Below are 22,572 nucleotides of genomic sequence, written 5' to 3' on the forward strand. Positions count from 1 at the left end.
GCCTAGGATGATCAGTGAAGCTGGTTTTGACTGGTCATATGGTGTTGAGAGTTACATGTGTATAAATCCTCCTTCCTGGTAAGCTGAGAATTGCTGGGCTTGGAGCAGAGCAGCACAGCCCTCCTATTGCTGCACCTGCAAGCAGCTTTTTCCTTCTGGGGAACTGAAGTGCTTTCAGCACCGAGACCTTTCTGCTGCCCCTGAGTCCTCATCCTGCTGGGATGGATCAGGGGCAGGAAGGGGAATGGGAGGGCAGCAGCAAGCGGAAAAAGGGAGGATGAGCCAGGAGCAGCCTCAGGCTGCAGAGCTTGCTCACACTGACCCAGGGCTCTGTGAAGGCAGTGCAGTCTATTTGATGAAGACTTTGAACATTTAGCTGGATCTGTTTGTCTACTGCTCCCAAAGATTACTGTATATGTGCTTTTTAGAAAACATTAATTATGCCAGCAATCTGGAGCTTTTGTCCATAAAAAGACTTTCCTTACTTCTTAATGGGCTAAAAGCAGAACGGGCCCTATCTTTGTGAGGCACTCTATCATTTCCTGCAATACCAGCAATGCTGATTTTCTCACAAGGATTTATCAGAAATTATTTGCTGTTGGATTCTCCTGTGAGGAATAACTCCATTTTGCCTCGCCCATAATGCGGTTCAATATACTTATCTTGCCAGGAAATGAACGTTTGTCTAACCAGAAATTTACTGCCATATGCTCATATTGTTAGCAATCAATCAACTTTATCATGCCAATGACTCGATCCCAGATGATTATCCTATCAGGAATTCATTCCTCTAAACTAGTGTTTTCTTACAGATCTATAATTAACCAGAAAGCTTTTCTGTACTGCCGGTATTTGTAGAGTACAGCTCCTTTCATATTTGCTTTGGTGGAAACAGAGAGAGCTGTGGGAGAAAACAGCTCTAATTATGTAAACATGTCACAAATAAGCTCGAGATGCAATCCACGTATGGTGCATCCAGAGAACTTTTCCCTCACAGCCAGGTCCATCAATGATTTGCCTAGAAGAGCATTTCTGATAACTTCTGCTAATTCTACTCCACCTCCTTTCAAGGACAAAACTGTGTGTTCACCAATTCTCCCAAGAATTAATGTACTCTGTTTGCCAATATCTCCAAACTATTTGATATTGGGTCTGCCAAGAATTTACCTTGCAAGATGATCTTGCCAGGATGAGCTACTGCACGTTTATGGATCCTCAGACAAGCAGGATGCTGAACCTTCCAGGGACTAAGAGAATGCATTTGTAGATATACACATTGTCTGCTTAGCACTGACTCCTCAGGAGTCAATGCTCTGTCAGGAGATTTTTTGTATCTGCTCACATTGAGTTGTTAGGCCAGTAAAATTTAGTTGGGCTTGAAACAGCCTGTGGTGTTATTTGGTAAATCTTGAATTGTCTGATAACTGCAAGTTTCTGATGCAAGGAACACCAGACACAGAATTCTGCTGGCACTGGGCTCTATATAATTTTACACTCAGATTTACAAATTTATTTTGCTCTTTGAATTCTGAGCACCAGCAGCTTTGTATTTCAAATCTGTGAGGCCAAATATTTAGGTTTGCTTTGTGGCAGAGAAAAAGCATAATTTAAATGACTAGAAAGATGCCAGGATGAATCCCTGAGAAGCCAAATGGATGTACTTGGCAGAGCAATTATGGTATCAGTTATGGCAAACTGAATTCTTTGAATAAGAAAAGACAAAATGATAATTGCTAGTACAGGTTCAACTCTATCTCTACAAATCAGTGCATGTGAATAGGGTTTAAAAAAAGTTTTGAGGTGAATAACACAGTATTAAATAATAATATACTGACCTACACAATTCAGAGAAGAAGGTGCCTAGAGGTAAGGAAATATTTAAAAGCTGCCCTGCATATTGGCAAAGTACTCTTAGAAGCCTAAGCAAATTTTCTACAACCATGGATATCAAGCCTCATCTTGCAGTTTGAAGCAGTAAAACACAGTCTTTTGTCCAAAACCAAAAATACCAATGTTTGAAAAACACAGTATCTGAAAATTCATATAATAACTCCTAAAAATTAATTTGAATGGAAAAATCTTGGGGCATGTAATTTCAATACAATAATTATACAATGTGAGTGCATAATACTTCCTGGTCTGCACATCCACATAAGTGATTCCCTACAGGTCACTCCTGAATAACGCAGCTAACTTCATGCCTGACAACTTCTTACAGAAATGCACACTAATTTGGCCATTCCTCCAAAATCATTAACGTGACTGCTTTCAGAGGCAACGTTCTGGAACAGTAAATTGCACAGGACACAGGCGCTGGTCTCTCCCGGCTGCAGCAGCCACTGCCACCCTGCCAGCCCTGCCCGGGCAGGGATGCTGCAGCTGACAGGAGTTCCAATGGCCCAAGCCCCGCACACGCAGCTCCGTGCTGGGCTTGTGTGGTGCTGCTGGACCCGTCCTGTCACAGGGTCACTGAGGCAAGGGCCAACCCGGCAGGGGCCGGCCCGGCAAAGCCCGGCTCTGGCAAAGTTCAGCCCGGCAAAGTCCAGCCCGGCAAAGCCCGGCCCCGGCAAAGCCCGGCCCCGGCAAAGCCCGGCCCCGGCAAAGCCCGGCCCCGGCAAAGTTCAGCCCGGCAAAGCCCGGCCCCGGCAAAGCCCGGCCCCGGCAAAGTTCAGCCCGGCAAAGCCCGGCCCCGGCAAAGTCCAGCCCGGCAAAGCCCGGCCCCGGCAAAGTCCAGCCCGGCAAAGCCCGGCCCCGGCAAAGTTCAGCCCGGCAAAGCCCGGCCCCGGCAAAGCCCGGCCCCGGCAAAGTTCAGCCCGGCAAAGCCCGGCCCCGGCAAAGCCCGGCCCCGGCAAAGCCCGGCCCCGGCAAAGTTCAGCCCGGCAAAGCCCGGCCCCGGCACAGCCCGGCCCCGGCAAAGTCCGGCCCCCACAAAGTCCAGCCCGGCAAAGTCGAGCCCGGCCCGGGGGTCCCATCCTGCACCCCCCAGGGTCACATCCTGCCCAGGGGTCCCATCCTGCACCCCCAGGGTCCAATCCTGCCCGGGGGTCCCCATCCTGCACCCCCCAAGGTCCAATCCTGCACCCCCCAAGGTCCAATCCTGCACCCCCAGGGTCCAATCCTGCACCCCCAGGGTCCAATCCTGCCCAGGGTCACATCCTGCACCCCCCAGGGTCCAATCCTGCCCAGGGTCACATCCTGCAACCCCAGGGTCCAATCCTGCCCAGGGGTCACATCCTGCACCCCCAGGGTCCAATCCTGCCCGGGGTCCCCTCCCATCAGGGTCTGGCGGCCGCTCTGCGGGCCTCGGACCGCTACAGCCCCGAGCACCTCAGGGCGCCATCGCGCCCCGCCGCACTAAGGGCCGGAGAGCGCCACAGCCGCCCGGGCGGCCCCGCCCCCGCCGCGGCCCCGCCCCCGCCGCGGCCCCGCCCCCGCCGCGCAGCCGCCTCGGGGCCGGGCGTGGCGGGGCCGGGCGGGGCCGGGCAGTTCCGGGCAGTTCCGGACCGGACCGGGCCGGGCAGTTCCGGGCCGGGCCGGGCAGTTCTGGGCGTGGCGGGGCCGTTCCGGGCCGGGCCGGGCAGTTCCGGACCGGACGGGGAGCGCGCTGCCCTGAGGGGATCTCCAGAACATTTAATGCATCCGCAGGTACAGAACGGCCACAGCCCAGGAAATTAAACTCGGAGCAGGACCAAGATAAAGTCACAAACACCTAACGAGTCGCTTTTCCAAACGACCCTCTGTTGAAACCTATGTTCATGACTTTTTCTTTCTCAGAGTAGCGGTTCTGTAACTCTTTGCAGGGAATATACACACATAGATTGAGGCAGCCAAGTATTATCACTGCCGTGAATTACAGGTACCTTCAGACAACACCAGTATTATGGGCGTAACTTGAAGCAGAATATCTGCAGTAAAAAGCCAAAAATCCAAAAATACTGCAATAGCTATGTAGCACAGCTGTTCCAGATTTCACATTAATCTATACATCACAGAGGAGAGAAATTTTCCATCCTCACAAAGCCTATTTTTCATTTCCTTGTAGAAAAATAAAATTATTTTTATCTTCAGAAAAGCAAAGAAGGCTTTTGTGAGTAAGCAGGGAGGGCTTTGGGGGCAGGGTTTGTGTGCGTGGTGTGGCTTGTTTGGGGATTTGGGGGCTGTTTGTTTGTTTTTAAATAAGAAACCGTAGGTTTTAGCTTGGCAGTTCTGGCCACACTTTGATGTGAAGTGTGGGACATTCTGCTCATCCCTTCCCTTGCTTCAGTCCTAGTCTTTAGCTTCTGTCTCCAATCAAACAGTAGTAGCTTTTCCTAACCTCAGCTCAACCATCATCACTGTTCAAATATTTGTCCTAATCATGCAAAAGGCTAAAACAGGAACTCAACTCTTGGGTTTTTTTCCTACAATGCACTAATTAACTCAGTTTTTAAATTACTGGAGTATTTGTATGATGCGAATGTTACGAGGATTGCTGTATTTGAATTAATTCACAGGCTTTGTAAGCACATGCAGAGATAGCCTGCAGCCTCAGCGTTGATTTTATAGCAAAATGCACCCAACATATGCAAAGGCAGTAAATAATTAATCACTCAACATTACTAAGAGTAGCTCCTACTAAAGAAAATATTTGTCTAGCTAGCATGTGATGATTTCCAGAATACCAGTCAGTCCATCCTGCTAAAAAAGCACTTTTTCTTCAATAATAAAAATATCCTAATTTTCTGGTATTCCAGTATGATTAAAACCAGGTAAAAGTGGGTTAGTACTATACACCTTTGAGAACAAAATGTTTGCTCAGCTCCTGCTATTGTTTCATAGTGTGCAATCAGGAAGTAATAATCATAATTAGTAAAAAAAATGAATTATTTACCTTGTGTGGACTGGTCAATGGCTTTTCTTTTTCTGCTGTGACTGTTATAGTTAAGTCTTAGCTCCTGGCTGTATTCATTCAGAGTTTCTCTTGAGTCATAAGATTGCCTTTGCTTTCCACCATCCTCACTTTCATCTGAAGAGCTTGAGTAAGTTAGATCCACTTCGTGTTTCACTTTTGACAGTGGCTGGTAGGGTTTGCAGTCCATCTGCTCCATCTCTGGTTAAACAGGCTCAAAGTCATGAAAACAAGCAACGGGAACGCCTGAGGGAAACAGTCCTGGAAAAAACAACAACAATCGTTCATTTCAGACAGACTATACACTTTCAGGTCCAAAAGGTCCAAAGTTATCTTTATATTTATTTATTTTGTATTTTATATTTTATATTTATATTAATTTTATTTATATAAACCAATCAAATTTCATTAACAGGCACCTGAACAGTAGGAATGGTTACTGACAGCAGAGAGCCTCCCAATATATCCTGTCTGACAGAATAAATGGAGACAAAGCTACAGAAGCCAGAGGAGAACAAGGAGAAATTAAAGGCCTCTATTAGGAAGATGCAGTAGAGAAGAAATAAATGTTGCCAGGAAGGCAACAAGTGCAAGCAGCCTTGCACCAGGCAGTGCATCCTGCTCTGCAAAGTGCAAAACCATGAAGCTGCCAAATTTGCCTCATTGCTGAAACAGCCAGAAAATCCCCCACAAAACCAAAACACAGAAGTTCCCCTAAAAGATGCTGTGCATCTATTTTGTGGGAGGTTGCAAGTGATTTTTTTTTAAACAAGTAATAAAAAATTATTAGGATGCACAGAGACCTGTAAAACTTAAGTTGCAGTAGACAACTACTTAAGGAAGATTTATTTGTATTCTTTTAAAACAAGGTTTAATAATGAAAGTCTTTCGTTTGTGAGGACTGTTTGTAGCAGGAATGTATTTAATGATGTTAACCAAGGCAGCAGACAGATGAAATCATTTAATGTAAGCAATTAATATTAATTGCATATTCCGTGTATTCCCTTTCACTGTGGTACTTCCAGATGTGCTACCTTCTTACGTACAGGGTCACAAGGACTGAAGGCACAGCACCAGAGCATGGAATGTCCCAGGAAGCTTTGGCTTCATCCACACAGGGACCAAGCCTGTGCTTTATTTTTGCTCAGGGCATTGGTGCCTCACAAACCCACAGCCACCTGGGCCTGACCTGACAGCACATGATAAGTGATTTTCTAGAACTGGAAAAATACTTCATAAAATTTCTCACCAGAAAATGCTTTTATGGATCAGGAACACATGATATAAAACAGATCAAATCCTCAAGCATCTCTACTGTAAGAGACTCAGTTAAATTCAACAAATGATTGTATGGGGTACGATAACCTGAATTTAAACACTGGCAATCAAATACTTGAACCTTATTTCATATTTTGTTTGGAAAAATACAACACAGTAAGCAACTCAAAATGCTGAAATAGGGCAGGAGTATGAAGAATATTGCCTGGATGTTTACAGAGGTTTCTTCAAATAACTGGCCCTCAAGTAACTAAACAGAACACCCAGCCAATCAATATCGAGTTGACCCTGTCAGCAAAATGATAAAGTCTCATAAAAGCTTACAGTTCCTCTAAGTGACCTTTCTAGAAGTGTCTTAATGCTCTCCATCTCACAAGTAGCACTTTTTTGCCCTTTCCATCATTGTTCTGTTATTGAAAGGTTTCACAAAATATGTAATAAAAATACAACAGAACAATACTACGTGTTTATTATATAGACATATAAATAGGTGAAATACATGTTTAGGCACTGAATAGCGGGTAATTCCAACCATATTTCAAAATAGTTATCATTGCATCTTACAGTCAATTCTGGAGAAACTTAAAAGCACAATGGAATACTTTTGCAAACAGTTGTGGTGGATAGGAAAACCCCATCCTTGGAGTAACGGAGCTAACAGAGGTGTGTGGGGTTTCTATGTGTGCCTGTGCAGCGCTGTAGGCGCACACTGTAGGTGTTATCAGAAAGTGCTCTCAGCTCTCCCCTCAGCTCTCCCCTCTCCCCAGCCCAGCAGCGGGGCCGAGCCCGGGCTGTGCGCAGCAGTGAGAACGGAGCTGTTCACTCACACTGCCCCCGGAGCTGTGCGCTCCCACTGCCCCCGGCTCTGCGCTCACACTGCCCCCGGAGCTGTGCGCTCCCACTGCCCCCGGAGCTGTGCGCTCACACTGCCCCCGGCTCCCACTGCCCCCGGAGCTCTGCGCTCCCACTGCCCCCGGCTCCCACTGCCCCCGGAGCTGTGCGCTCACACTGCCCCCGGAGCTGTGCGCTCCCACTGCCCCCGGAGCTGTGCGCTCCCACTGCCCCCGGAGCTGTGCGCTCCCACTGCCCCCGGCTCTGTGCGCTCACACTGCCCCCGGAGCTCTGCGCTCACACTGCCCCCGGAGCTGTGCGCTCCCACTGCCCCCGGAGCTGTGCGCTCCCACTGCCCCCGGAGCTGTGCGCTCACACTGCCCCCGGCTCTGTGCGCTCCCACTGCCCCCGGAGCTCTGCGCTCACACTGCCCCCGGAGCTGTGCGCTCCCACTGCCCCCGGAGCTGTGCGCTCACACTGCCCCCGGCTCTGTGCGCTCCCACTGCCCCCGGAGCTCTGCGCTCACACTGCCCCCGGCTCTGCGCTCACACTGCCCCCGGCTCTGCGCTCCCACTGCCCCCGGAGCTGTGCGCTCACACTGCCCCCGGAGCTGTGCGCTCACACTGCCCCCGGAGCTGTGCGCTCACACTGCCCCCGGAGCTGTGCGCTCACACTGCCCCCGGAGCTGTGCGCTCCCACTGCCCCCGGAGCTGTGCGCTCACACTGCCCCCGGCTCTGCGCTCCCCACAGCTGTGCCCAGAGCCCAGCCCACTGTGACAGGGCTCCTCATGAACCCTGAAAGGCCGCTCTGACAGTGCCCACTTACTGAACGCGTTTCCACAGCCATTACCCACCATCAGCGCCGTCCAACCCGCAGGGCCCAGCTGCCTTCCAGTAAGTCCGGAATTATTTAGAGAGGTCAGGTTATGGTTGCTAATGAGGATCGTGTAGCTGAACAGGGTCCTCCAGAAGCGTACAAGATCAGAAACATGAAAAAGTGTAACCTTTGTTGGCCTCAGCTAATCATTATGTTTAATATTCCAGACTATTTAGAATTAGAATGTAATTGCAGTTATAATGCTAAAATATAACCAGGGAGCTGTGCTCCTTCTCTCCTGTATTTCTTTCACCACATACCCTTATCTGAAAGCCACCGTTTGCTTATTGCCTTTTCAGCCCAGTAGTTTCTGAAAATGAGCTGCTAAGCACCAATATCAGCTCGGGACTGCTGAAGGCAAAAAGAACAGCACCTTTATTCTGCAGGTCTTTCTGAAATACAAAACTGCAAAGTATGAAAGGCAAAACAGCAAACACTCTTGATTTAAACCTTAGAGAAAGGCAATACCAAGGAAAAAAAGTAAAAACATTCTGACCTTGTACATACTTTCAAACGATTTTACCCTCAAATGTTTGTCTAGAGATTATAAACAAAGAAAGTCCCTTTAAATTCAGTCTTACACAACGCAGCAAGGAAGATACCAGCTAAAGGAGCTGAGCAGCATTGGAGCAGGAAGAAATGATGTTTCTGTAGAATACATGGAATGAGATATTATGAAGAAATACAGAACATCTGCCTAAGTCTGGAGGATGGAAGCAGATAATACTTTTCATTGGAAGGAAAAACCTCATACTAAAGTCAAGAAAGAATGCAATCCCCCTAGAAGATGGACTGAAGAAAAACTGAAATTGAAAAGAACCCCCAAACCTACCAGAATTCCTAAGAACATTTTCTATGGTTGTATTAACCATATTAATGTATGTAGTATTAACACATCAAAAGATGTTTGGAAATGACATGAGGACGTAGGCATCAGTAGGTACAACATGTCCAGTGTTTATCAGGGAGTGAGTGAGGCTGTAAAGTGTTGAGACACTGTGCTATCCCTGCAGGTGGACTGCACAGCACCCTGTAGGAAGAACAGATGCACAGATAAAAGATGACAATCTCAGAATATGTTTTTTCACATATCTTTCTAAATTGGATATGTAGATGCAAAGCAGAGTTTTCAGGGCCATGCTCTGGGTCTAACACACTCCTAGAGAATGTGCTCTTTTAACTTTTGAATGGATTACACTGGCTCATACATTCACATGTCATTGTGATAGATGCAAGCAGAATAAGGTTCATTTTCACATTTAATGATCTGCATTTAAAATTAGTCCAAGTCTAATTTAACTCTGGTAATTCAGAGTGTTGCCCATTACATCTCCAGTGTCACAGAGAAAACACTGCAGAATGAAACTGCGCAGCAAGTCAGGTTATTGCAGTATTTGGTGGCATATGGCAAGGCTGAAAGTGATCTTAAAAACATACGTTATGTCAGCTACTCAACTGTGGCACAGAATTCTTGTCCAACACGTGCCCTTCCCTTGGAGAAGTGCCACGGACTAAGAGTCACACAAGTCCCTGAGGTTTTCCTTTGGAAACTCATCATTTGATGTTACTGAGAGTCAAGGACAAAAGCTCCAATTCTGCTTCTGTGGGACAAGGGACATTCAGGGTGATACAGCCTGGGTGGGTTCAGAGCATCTCTTGAGCACAAAGTCCTTCTGAAGAGCTGGACTTCAGGAAATACAATTTCTAATTATGGTGCAGAATAACCCACAGCATGAACATTTTTCTATTTGAAACAATGGAAACACTGTGCACAGTCTCCCACCATGTCAACACAACTAAGAATCCTAAAGAACATCAAGAAGTCTGGGCTTAAGTAAAACTAGCCAAGGGCTTCAGATCTACAGATTTATCCCTAACACATGGTCAAGACCTTTGCTGGCTTTTCAATTAATTCCGTGTATGGCAGGGACAAAACAGGGAAAGAGATCAAGGAAATCTGGCCTGTATCAGAGTGTTTATATTTCTATTTATTCCTGTAGTTCTGAGACTACAGGAATAAATATTCCAACATGGTGTCCCAGAACGTTTTTTCCTCCAGGGAGGACGTGTGGTCAAAGCTGTACAATTCTTAGTAAAAGACGTTTTAAGAAGGTTACAGAGCTGAAGAAAAGGAATGCTCCCCTTCACATTCAAGAATGCCTGGGACAACTAAGCCTCCTCAGGCTTTACAGGTAATTTCCAGTACAGCCCAGGCACTTCCTTATGCTAAACACAGCCCCATGAAGTGTTAAAATGCTTGTCAGTGGAAGCTCAGCTTGTTCTCCGCTGTTGTGACTGCTGCTCTGTTGACAAGAGCATATTTTTGCATTGTAAACACCTAAATTTAGAATACTCCACTTAGTAGTTGAGTTCAATGAAAATACAGTTGAATGTTGGTGCTCTTCTGAACTAAAGAGGCAAATCCTATCAAAATATTTATGTCTCTGTGTATATCAATATCTCTATATCTACACTGCTCTAATTCATCTATCACTGCAATACAATAGTGAGGTGTCCGTGCACCTGTGCATATGCAGGTAGGAAAAATGGAAGGTTTGTTTCACCCAGGAGTAACTTTGGGAGGTTAAACCATTTTAAACCACACTGGCGCTTGGAAAGCAGCATTTGTATGTGACACATTGAATGTGCTTTGGTTATTTTTGATAATGCAAATTGGCATAGCCATCAAATTGAGATAATTATTGTCTCTTTTCCAACTGTGTGCTTAATTAAGAAGACCCAGTAAGGCTTAATTAGCAAAAAAGTAATTGTTAAAATCAGGTTTAGCTGCTCAGAGATTACAAAAATTGAAAATTACATGTTCTGTGTAGATACTATTAATTTTTTGAGACACCAATTTAAATTTTGTATCACAATAAGCTTAGCACACGAGAATAATTTACAACACACGGACACCGTGGAACATCTAAATCACAGTATTAGATCTGCACTGACACCAGGATGCCTGGGCAATGGTGTTTAAAAGCATTCAGCTGACAATTTTTTCTTCACATTCCCTTCCCCTGTTTTGAATTAGAATAATGGAAGTATTCTTTAAGCAAACTAGACATTCACCAGAGTATTTATGGACTATCAAAGCATATGCACCAGTCTAATTATCGTCACATTTGATGACACAGAAGATTTCATCAGCTGACATCAAATAAACAAAATCACAATTTTCCTGGTAGATTTTTTCCCACGGGCATTAGGAGTTGTTGTGCTAGGTCTCATGGGGTCTTAGCAATTTCCATTTCCCTTTTCAAAATCATAAAACCCACCTACTAAAATCTCTGGAACAAAATGCTGACTCCCCACCTCCAGGTGAAGTTTCCTAACAGGACACATATCTCAAATATTATCAGCATCTCTTTAGCATTGCCCACTCCTCAGATTTAATGTGCCTTGTCCATATTTAGATTGATGACCTTTTGGTCATGACCTTACTTTCTGCTACATTCTAGGATTTCTAGAGGCAGCTCTGACTCAGCAACTTGTTTTATTTCTAGCAGAGGATCACCACGCTGGTGCACTTGCAGAAGGCACATGGTCTACAGCTTAATGTCCTGCAAGGCTCTCAATTAACTTACCACAGCAGTCCTAAGAACTTTTATGAAACCACCCTTGTTTACAGCACATAGAAAGTGAACTTTCCAGTCTTTTCCAAAACAGTTTTCTTAACTTCTGCTCTTCTAACTCTGGGAAGAAATACCATCAAGCATTATGCAGTTCTGACATCACCCACTCAGGTAAAACTTGAAAAGCTTTCCGAGCATTTGAAGTACTTTTTGCAGGAAGACCTGACTACGGCCTGACCACAGGACCAACATCTGCTTCACCTTCATCTGAAGCATCACTCAGGCTGCTGTTCCTGTGAGTGACACCACCATGCCTGAGAAGTGATCTTTCTGTTCCTTTTCTTCTTGCTTTGATGTCTGTCAAAGTGTTCGGTGTCTTCGAGTGCCATTGTTCTGACAAGCAGACCCTCCCAGCAGACTTGCACTGTATCCTGTGACTCCCAGAACTGCTATTATTTGAGCTGGTGTCAGATTGATTTTCTTTCTGTTCATGATAGTGCTATGATCTTGCAGGGTTGAAATTACTGCTGATTTATGCCTTGATGCAACCCCTTGAGAACTGGCTTGTATCAGCATGTCACCTGTGAAAAGGTACATTTGAATCCTTTGAGATCCTTTGGAGCGGAACCTTTGTTCTCATTTCAATAGAGAATCCTTTGTAATGAATGTTTGCTAGAAATTTCTCCTGCAGTACCAAGTCTCTTCTGTAGTGCAAACTGGAAGCACATTATGCATCCATCCATTTTCACCAGTCTGTGAAGTCTTCTTGGCAGAGATTATTTTAAGTTGTCCATGCAAAACTTCACAGTTTTTGCAAATTGATTATACCATTTTCTTTAGTGCTCTACAAAGGAAATGCAAGTAGTGCTGGTGCTGAAGAATGGGGAGATTTCCCAGCTGTACTCCCAAAGGCTCAGCTACAGCTGGAATGTAAGACTACAAATATACAAACATGCCTCTAGTGTGTTTGTGTACGGAACACTACTGCCTTTTATACCCAGGCCTTCTTTTATTTAGACTTTAGAACAGCAAAGATACTGATTCTTTAAGCATTATTCACATTTTTACATATTCTGCCTTTTAGCATCACAGTTTTTGCACTCTCAATACAAGTAGCTTCTTGAATACATCTTCGTGAGCTGTTTTCCCAAAAAAATAGGGAAACAGTGTCTTGTGTAGAAATACACTCACAGGGAGGCACTCATTTTACATTTAGACAATTCCAACATGGTAAACTGCAGTTGAAATCATCTTCCTGCTCTTACCATCAATCTCTGAAATACTGATTTTTTTTTTTTTACTGTTGGTAGAGCTGTTTGCTCACACCTTCTTTCAGTGTAAGTGCTTCTGGTACAGAAACTTCCTTTCTCCTAGTTCAGGCTGCACTATCTCCAAAATCCTTTCCAAGAGGGGCAGAAGCAGCCAGTTTCTTTTTGGGAACTGGTATTCTGCAATAACCAATTCCAGTTCAAAAGCAAACTGCTGCAAGGACCTGGACAGGGGTGTGTATAAATCAAGTGGTCCCGCTCTTCTGTTTGGCTGTGGGCAGGAGGATGAAGGTTCAGACAGAGACCAGCAGCCTCTGAACCCCAGTGACTGCCAAGGAAGAACAGTGTGAGTCACACCACAGGCACATAAAACAGGAAAAATCCAACCATGCCACACTTCCGTTTTTTCAATTAAGGGCTCAAAATTCTCAGCTGCTTAAGCTCTTCTATATCAAATAGATTCCTATCACTACGACCACCCTCCTTGGCAAGAACACAGTCTCCTTAGCACTGCACAATCGCTGCTTTTAGCTGAGAAACCACAGCAAGGAGAGAGAGAAGGACAAAACTGAAATGTGACTCTTGTCTGTTGCTTTTATATGTGTACACATACAGGCACACGTATCTATACTAGCTGCACTTAAAAAAATAGGATCATTATCCTTGCAGATAACAATTTTGTCCCTGCTAATTCTATTTACATTGGGAGCACTGTCATGTACATTTAATGCAAAGCTGTTTTTCTCTCATGAGCAAGGGAAATGTCACTTTCCTTTCCCAAAGCACCAGAAGACTCCTTTTACTGTCATAGAACACAATTATATGTTAGAGCTCTGCTGTCTCCTTCCAGCCAACAAGCAAGACAATGACCTTTCTTTAACCTATGGCTGAATTGCATTATGTTTGGTTCAGTGGATATCCTTTTTTATATTCTCCCATATCAGATACATCCATACTGAGGTTACCAAATGAGAACCTGCCTTTCACATCGGCCAGTGATTTCTTTTTTGCAAAAACTTGCTTCCAGTTGAGGAGGGATGTGAGCTCTCACTCCCCATTTCATATCCTAGTTTGCAACATTTGTAAATACCCGAAAGCACTCAATGCTGCAAGGGCACTCTGCCAGCACAATTTGGTTATTGGTGCTGCATTTTGCCCCTCGACACGATCATTAACAAGGTTAGGAAGAAATGTGCCCCCCACCCACTCTCATTGTGTGCCACACTGTGACCCTGTGCAGGACAACAGTGCCCTGAGACAGCCCCCGGATTTCTTCCCCGTTCTGTGAAGCAGCCTGCATTTCTGCTCTGTCCTCATTTCTGGGCAGGTTGGTGATGAAAGGAGAGACATTCCCAGCACAGGTACCTCAGCTGTGCTTTGGTTCATATGCACAAGGTGCTGGGGAAGCAGAAAAATGCAGCTGTGACATTAATGAAGTAAGCCAGTGCTGATCTGTACAAGAGAGGAGTCAGCAGGGGAGGATTTGTGAACATGATGCTGAATGATGAATGTCATTCTCAAGAAAATGGTGCCTTACAGTTTCACAGAGTATTTAGTAGATTTTTAAAATTAACAAAGTTCAGAGAAAAAGAAGACCATGAAAATCATGACTTACACATATTGCAAGCAACACCTAAATAAGCTCCCCCAGAAAACATTTGGTGTCACTGCTGATCTGGAGGCAATTCTAAACACACATTTCAGGGCTTTTAGGTGTAGAGGAGTGCCAAGGTTCAGCAATTTGTTATGTGACAAGGTTTGTGTCAACTGTTATTAAAGATGACTCATATTGATACAACTGCCCCAAGAAGAGCTGTGTATCCTAAGGACACCTTCCTGAACGCCAGCATTTTACCAGCACTCTGCTGGAAGGGCAGACAGGCACCAGAGACAGGCTGGAAACACACATTAACCTTGTGAAGATCACCCCTCTCTTAAAAGCTTATGTCTGATTTTCTGATCTTCCATTACACTGAAAATGGAAAGCACCAAACATTCAAAACAAAATGGAAGTCATTTCTTGTTCTGTAGCTGAAGAAAGCTCTGTGTACAGTCAAAGACCAGTCTAAGACTGTTTTGGAATTTACTGTGAAGGATCTCTATTAAAAAAGACATGAGAAATGTCTGCACTAATCCCTCTGAAGCAGCTCCATGTGCACCTACAGCAGCCTGTGAAATTAAGGAACGGAGGTGCACTGTTCAAGATGGAACAAATAAAAACCCAGCTAACCAACTAACCTCAAAAAAAACCCACAACCAAACCAAACCAACCGAACCCAACCCCCAGCCCCACCCAAATCACTGCAGCTGCACAGTGAGACCCTCTCCACACAAGGACAGGAGTGCAGATACTCCCAGGGCTAAGTTCTGACACAATCACTTGTTAAGCACCTGGCTCTTGACTGGCGCTATTTGTCTGTGGTTTTTACAAACACATGGAAATCTTCTGGCTTCAAAAATACTGCAAGTACGAGAGTCTTAAACTATGTAGATCTTTTACCTCCTAGAAAAACCAGAAATTCTTACACACACAGAATCTACTTATATTTTATATCATAGCCTTATAAAGTTACAAGGAACCCAAATCTGTAGTCTAAACACTATCAGGAAATTTGATCCCAAAATCATCAACATAAGGCCTATTCCTCATTTCAGCTCCAACAATCCCCAACCACTATTAATGGACTTTCAGCTGCTTTCATCAGGATCGACGACCTAATCACAGTTAAATAAAAATCAAACTCTTGTTCCTTCTCCTGCAGATAATTCCTACAGCAGTCAGCCTTGAATTTCATGTGGTGAGCTGCTGCCAGACAAGCAAGGCTGGGATGAAGTGGCTCTGGCTCATGCCGTGTTCTGAGAGCAGCAGGATCTGCTCACAGGGTGACACCGCAGCTGCAGCGCTCGATGGGAACAACCGCCAGAGCCTTCAGCTGCTCCATCCCCGTTTCAGGGACTGGCTCACGGAATGGGAGTCACAGAACAAGCAGCGTTTTAAAAACACAAAAGAAAACAGGGAAATATTACGGGAAATTGCTGAAGAGTTGGAGGAAGGAAAAAAAATCATCAGTAGACTAAGAGAAAAGAGAATTAGTTTCAATTTTATTTCTGCAGTTAATGGAATATATATATAAAAAGAAAGCTAAAACCAACAAAAAATTAATCTATCAGTACACCAAGTTTTATGTAACAGATATTGTTGCCCAGTAATTCAATTACACCAGTCAATTCCTTTAAATAAATTCAAGGATGAGCACACAGAACTGGACCAAGAATTCCAGGGCTCACCAGAATCATTTGCAGGTATTACTACATTCAATACCACGATGGCCAGTGGGCTATCTCTGACAGGAGAACACAGAAAGTATTTCTATTTTGATTTCCTCCAGTTTAATAAGGACTTTTAAAGAGTCTCCCTGCAGCTCTTGGGAAACTTTTTTTGTCAAGTGAAGTACCAAGAGTCTTGTAAAATCTTATAAAGTACAAAAGTCTTTTGTTCTTTAAAGTGACAGTCCTAAATCTCCTGCTTGAATAGAACGTTGAAGAAGTTGGTAGGTGTTCAAAACATTGCAACACCAGCACCTCAGCAAAACCAAGAAATCAACCAATAAACTGTTTTCTACTTTAGTGGGGAGCAAGAGAAATTATACATTAAAGAGAAAACACAAACTGGAGCTGCACCAACCAAACACCACCCCGTAGGAAGGTGAATGGTCTTGGAGTTTTGTACTTTACTTTGGAAAAATTACCTCATTAAGATTAAAATACTTAAAAGTTACAGAATTAAGGTCATCCTCAATATTATCCTCTTAAATGTTTTAACGTTAATTCTGAGTAAATGGAGTAAAACTACTGGAGCTGCAATCCTCACCACTTCAATGACTTCTAAAATTACAAATACTTTTCTGATTTTTTTTATTTTCTGGGGCGGGAACACACATTCTTCTAAATCTGAATTACTTCTAAAAATTTACATGCCTTCCTCTAAAATTCAATGGGAGTTGCACTGACACACAGTAGCATAAATGAGTTTAAACACAAACTTTGTGGATTTAACAATGTAATCTGCTCTGCAGTCCAAATAAGAGAACCATTACACTGGTAGAGAAACACTGAAAAAAAGTCTTATTAGCAGCTTGAGAAGGTCCATTTTACCACCACAGATGTTCTGAGGCTAAACTACTTCAATAACTTGGCTTTAAATCAACTTAAGCCGTATTACAGTTCAGAAGTAATTCAGATAACAAACTGTATTAGGTGAGTTTGGAATTAAAAATCCTCCTTTATCCATTCAGTAGAATGAAAGTAAGAGACAAGTGAATACTTTAGTGAGAGTGCATGGCACACAGAATGTTAAAAAGTGATTTAAGTATTCATTAATTTTTCTCAGTAACATTCAAATATTGGTGCACACTGATCACAAATTAATCAGTTGACCAAAACACCAGGTAAATTTATCTCCCTGATGAGTTTAAACATAAAAGAAAACATGAGAAATTGAATTTATACCATAAATATCTTGGCTGAATTTGGAATGTAATCAACATTATCATATTTACTGAATGTTAAAGACTCAAATTAATGAGTACCATGTGTTTATCTACCAAATTTCAACTTGCTAATCTAGTCTGATCATCATTTTCCAAGTCAAATGGTTATAAGAAATGCTCAATGAATGTTTAATAATGATCAAATGGCTTTTTACAGCAAAACAAACAACCCAAACTTAACAGAATACACTTTCAGTAGCACATGAAAATAAGAAACAGATCTGCCAGAGGTACTGGTGTTCATAATAAAAAGTAACCCATTAGGATTAATGTGTGCATTCCCTGCACATGACAGGGTAAGAAAGCAACACATTCAGTGATCTGTGTGCCTGAATCTAAAAATACTCCTTTGGATTTTAGCTAAGGGATACGAATACTCATATAAAACAGAATTGTTAAAATGCAGTAATAAATGTATTTCTGAAAAGTTATCTGAAACATGAAACATTCATGTAAAAAGTGAAGCATTTTGCCCATGCTCAGAAAACATGGATTGATGGAGAAAAAGTCTGAGTAATGATGGCAAAATATGAAGAAATTTCACTGCCCATTTCCATGACAGGGTCAGCAGCACTGGGATATTGGAACTGCACAGCCTGTATCGTGTGGTTCTTTTTATCAGGTCCATATTTTCCCAAAAACACAGCTGGAGAAAGAAAGAACAGTAGTCCTCACTGTCAGGTTTTTCAGTTCAGTGTGCAGACCTTTATATCCCAACCTATGGAAGATTATTTCTGATTGAGCCACACTAAGCAGTGAACTCCACAGTTGCTTTAGATTTTGTAATTCAGAGTTCTTTTAGCAGGATTAGGCTGATCTCAGCAGAGAGGCACAGATTCCTGAGACGTTAAGGTCTCCCAGATTTAAAATAAATAAATAAAGGAGTCCAAGTTAATAATCAAAACCAGCCCAATCAGATTAAGGTTGTGAACTCTGGACTAGCATAGCGTTTTCCAGCAGCTTGCTGTGCTTAATCCACAAATGGATAACTCAATACAAAGCATTTCCATCAAATATTTCCTTGCCAGACACTAAACCTGTCATGCTGGTAAAGGAAACAAACTTCTCTGCTAAATCTAATATGGTATTTAACCAAGATCTTTAGGTGAGCGATCAAGGCTGCATTTAAAAATAACATTAGTGCCCATCAAAAAACTCTTCCCCTATTACCTATCCTTTGAATTACTTTTTATGAAGCATTTTCAAGAAAATATTCAATCTATTTGAGGACAATATGCCTTCTCCTTTATCTCTACTGATGGTAACGGGACTAAATAGCACAGAGCCATTTCAAACCATCGTTTCATTAGGAGTGGCTTGGCTCCCATCAGGAGTGGTGTAACTGCCTCGTTAGCAAAGGTCATCCTACAGGCCAATATTAGTGGTACATTTTACTTGTCAGTTAGGCTTGGATGAACACACACGGTTACAGACTGAACAAGCTGTGCAGATGTTTCCTATCAGCTCCTGACAAATGAGAGATAGGTAAGGACATATTCCTCACAGCTACAAGGAGAAATGAAAAGTCTGACACGGAATTCAACTTAGCTTGCAGCTAAGAGAGCGCACACTTGCAGTGTGCAGACCAGGCACACTCCCTCCTTTGCTCACCCAGGAACAGCCAGCGACAATGGCATCCTACACCCAAATCTTACCAAAGCATCACAGCTTTGATAAGGTTCCTTTGATAACGTTTATCCTTTGCTGGTTTCTGAGCAGCACCCATTACTTTGTAACACCATGGCACTATCAGAGCCTTGATATTCTACCACAAATAACACACACTGCTCACGCCGGTCTCATCAGAAGGAGGAGACCTTCGCTGTGTTTGGAAAAATACATTGAAACATCTACATGAAGTTTGAATTTCTATCAATAGGTGGCAACACTATGTAACATATGAAGCACACATGTTTGTGTACGTGCATGTGCCCAGACAATCTCTATACCTCTCTAGAACATTTTGCCCATGTTGCTTCATTTTGTTTTAAATGTCACCTGACACCATTTTCCAACAATGTAAAACCCATTTAGTTTGTGTGCTTTTTACAGAACATATGTATGGATTAAGAGAGTATTTTAAATTATTTTAGTAATTCTCCCTGACAGACTGTGCTAGTTGGATTAGGACGCCAATGTGTACATTTGGTGTATGATCAATATGATACCATAGGGCACCAGCAGATTTTTCAGGAAGACTGAGGAGTTGCTCTTGTCCCTTGTGAGGCCCACATGGTTGCCAGGGCAATTATAGACTTTTAGGGGTGTTGAACCTTTTGCTTGCAGAAAAGTTCCAGTTTTCTGAACATGAAACTTTAAACCTGGTCATCTGTTTATTGTGTCTTGTGTTGATCTCACATCCCAGCCGCACTGGACACGTGCAGGGGAACAGAGGGTTCTGCTGATTTAAAGTGCCAACCTGACAGAAGCTCCTGGGCTGCTGTCAGGGCACCAGGTTCACTGGAGGAGCTGAGAGGAGCTGCCACAGGTAACCAGGACCAGGGCCCGCCCTCCTGCCCTGCCCGAGCAGGAGCCACCAGCAGCTGTCCCTGCAGAGCCCTCTGTGCTCGCCAGCCAGCGCAGCCACAGCTCTGCTAACGCTGGGCCACCCTCACACCACCTCACTGGAATCATTCATTCACTTCCCAAACAGGGGTTTTTAAAGCTTCTGTCACACCAGAACAAGAAGAGCTCTAGAGGGCCTAGTGCTACTAAACTTACATTTCTATATACACTGTTAGTCTACAGAGAAAAGCTAAACCTTCAAAAGGCAGGATTATACAATGAGATAGCAGCTCAAAACACACAGACAGACTTTTGTTATTTTCTGAAGTACATTCATCTCCATTTTCAGCAGGAGCTTATTTTTTAAACTGAAGAAAAATCCAACTGTGTATTCCCAACTGATAAGAAATGAATTTGGGTGTCAGTGCAACAGGAAAGCTATAGGAATTTTGATAAAAGCTCTTTCTGGTAGGGAAAAAAAGGCATCAAAAAGGTTATGTTGGACAATATTTCAGGTACCATGGTTACAGCTGCCCAGAGAAGGCTTCCTGTGTTACCTCTCTTTGGATGTCCATGAATTTTCAGTTTAACAGCAATGTCACATGCTGGGTAGGGTTCAGGTATCAGAGAAGCAATTTACAGATTACTTGGACAACATTCAAAGTGATATCATAATTTAAACTATTCCAAGTGTTTTGATTTAAAGTCAATCAGGGCTAATATTTAAAAACTGCACAAACTCTTTGATAGATTTATGTACATAAATACTGTTGTGTATTATCCACACACAGACACAGCACAGTTACTCTTATCAGAAGCACATCCTTTCAGTGCCACCAAACTTCCATTGGAGTAGCAGTGCTATTCTAAGAAGTCAATAAAAAAACTGAATATATGCTTCTATTGACAGCACAATGTAACCATGTCCAGGTTAAACAAACTGAACTCAAAATATGCATATGTACATGTGGCAGCAATAGTTGGATTTAAAACAGCAGCCATGATTTATCTTGTCAGCTCCATTTCCAGCTGGTGGGAAATATTTGGTTTATTAAAAAACCCAAGCACTTCCAGATTTAAATTTTTCCTCCTTCTTTCTTTGCTTTCTCCTTATTCATTTGTTTTTTAAACATGGCTATACATGATGCACTTCCTGAGATGGCAGCATTTCAATAACAGTAAATCAGGCTGCTGTGCTTACTGGAGTTATTTTCATGTTTGCAGGTGATGAAAAATGATGTCTCTAGGACTGCAATCCACACTGCTTTGTGAAGGCAAACACACAGCCTGGGTACTGCAGTAGGCTTTGGGAAAATACATTTGTTACAGGGAAACCATGGGATTTCTTGCAGTCAGAAAGGCTGCAAAATTCCTCCTTTTCCTTGTGGAATCAATTCAGATTTATACAGTTTTAGGCTGGCCATTTGTTTATTTCCTGCCTCCTGGGCAAAACGCTGTGCCAAGAATCAGCATGCAGAATGAGACTCGTGTACATTTTCCTCACACAGACATATTTGTGTTCCACTCATGTATCTCACCCTCCCAGTACAGGCAGATCAGCAGATCTATTTACACCTTCCCAGAGAACTGTCAGGGGTGATTTATGAAAAACATGTAGTTTATTACACTTACTACTTATTAAGGTAACCCTAACAGGTTTATCATTCATGAAAGCCTACTAAATTCACCAAATGTTTGGAACTGTTTACCCCATCCTCTCTGTTTTATATCTTGCCTACAGAGTAAGAATTACCATAATCCAATGATAAAATAAGGTTGCCAGTATCTATTCGGAAATGCTCAAGGAATTACATGTAATTCAGCAGTGCCATAGATCAAATAAAAATACTCTTACAGACAAGATCTTCCCAGAGAAGGACCCACATACATGTGCTGACTGTAACTTGGTCATTTGTTTAGAGAAGAATCTCAAGTTTAAGTGTGCTAGAAACCCACACAATGTCTCAAATGCCAGCTGTTGCTTTTAGTTACCTGAAAACATACAAAATATTGTACCATTAGGCAGCTCTTTATAGGCAATCCACCTGAAGATGCTTGTGAGAGTTACTCTGGAAACAAAAATGGCAGTAATTTACACTCAAAAAAAAAACCCCCGAAAGGCAGCAAAGCTCAGAATATTTGAGGGATTTTTTGTCTAGAACGTTCCAGGAACTGATCAGACCTGCTGTGTCTCCATTTCTGCAGGCTGCCCACACATTTTTTTGGGGAGGTGGAGAAGATGGGCAAAACAATTCTGCAAGTCTGCTGTTGTTCTATAGACAGGAAAGTCATTAGGTACTTCAGAAATATAGAACTCCCTAACAGAATCTGGCTTACCAAACATCCTTGGAGGGGAAAATCTTGATTTGCATTGCCATTTTTAGGCTGACTTAATGAAGAGAAAAATGGAAAACTTTCTTCAAATATACCACATTATGAAGTATAGAACAACCTTCCACCAAGGAGAAGCCCTGCAAAACAATTCTAGTAAATACATCTGGGCTGCACTGAAAAATGTAAAATCTGTTTTCCTCCAGAAGCTTTCCATACACCTCAGAAATGCTTCATCCTTCACTGATGCACGGCTGTCTCTAACTGGAAAGGCAGTTTTACTTAACAGTGGGTAAAAACACCTCCCTCCAATTAAAAGAAAAGAAGAAAAACATACCCAGTAAGTGAACTTAATTCATGCTAAATATATTAATGTTGTAGAAACCACCAAGTGTTTTCTGAACTCTTCTAACAAAGAGTGTGACATAGACAATGATCATGTAAAATACACAGAAGTCCTAAAAAT

The 22,572-nt window shown here is 43.1% G+C and overlaps 1 protein-coding gene across 1 annotated transcript in view; it reads right to left on the reverse strand.

The window, feature by feature from the left end:
• Positions 1 to 22,572, reverse strand: part of TENM1 (teneurin transmembrane protein 1) — a 209,518-nt gene that overhangs the window by 153,546 nt on the left and 33,400 nt on the right. Inside the window, exon 2 of the mRNA XM_063416608.1 lies at positions 4,871 to 5,149. Coding sequence (XP_063272678.1) covers positions 4,871 to 5,087 — 217 coding nt within the window. The 5' untranslated portion in view covers positions 5,088 to 5,149. The remainder of the gene's footprint in view (positions 1 to 4,870; positions 5,150 to 22,572) is intronic.

Source organism: Prinia subflava, chromosome 20 (assembly GCF_021018805.1).
Source record: "Prinia subflava isolate CZ2003 ecotype Zambia chromosome 20, Cam_Psub_1.2, whole genome shotgun sequence".
Classification (NCBI taxonomy): Eukaryota; Metazoa; Chordata; class Aves; order Passeriformes; family Cisticolidae; genus Prinia; species Prinia subflava.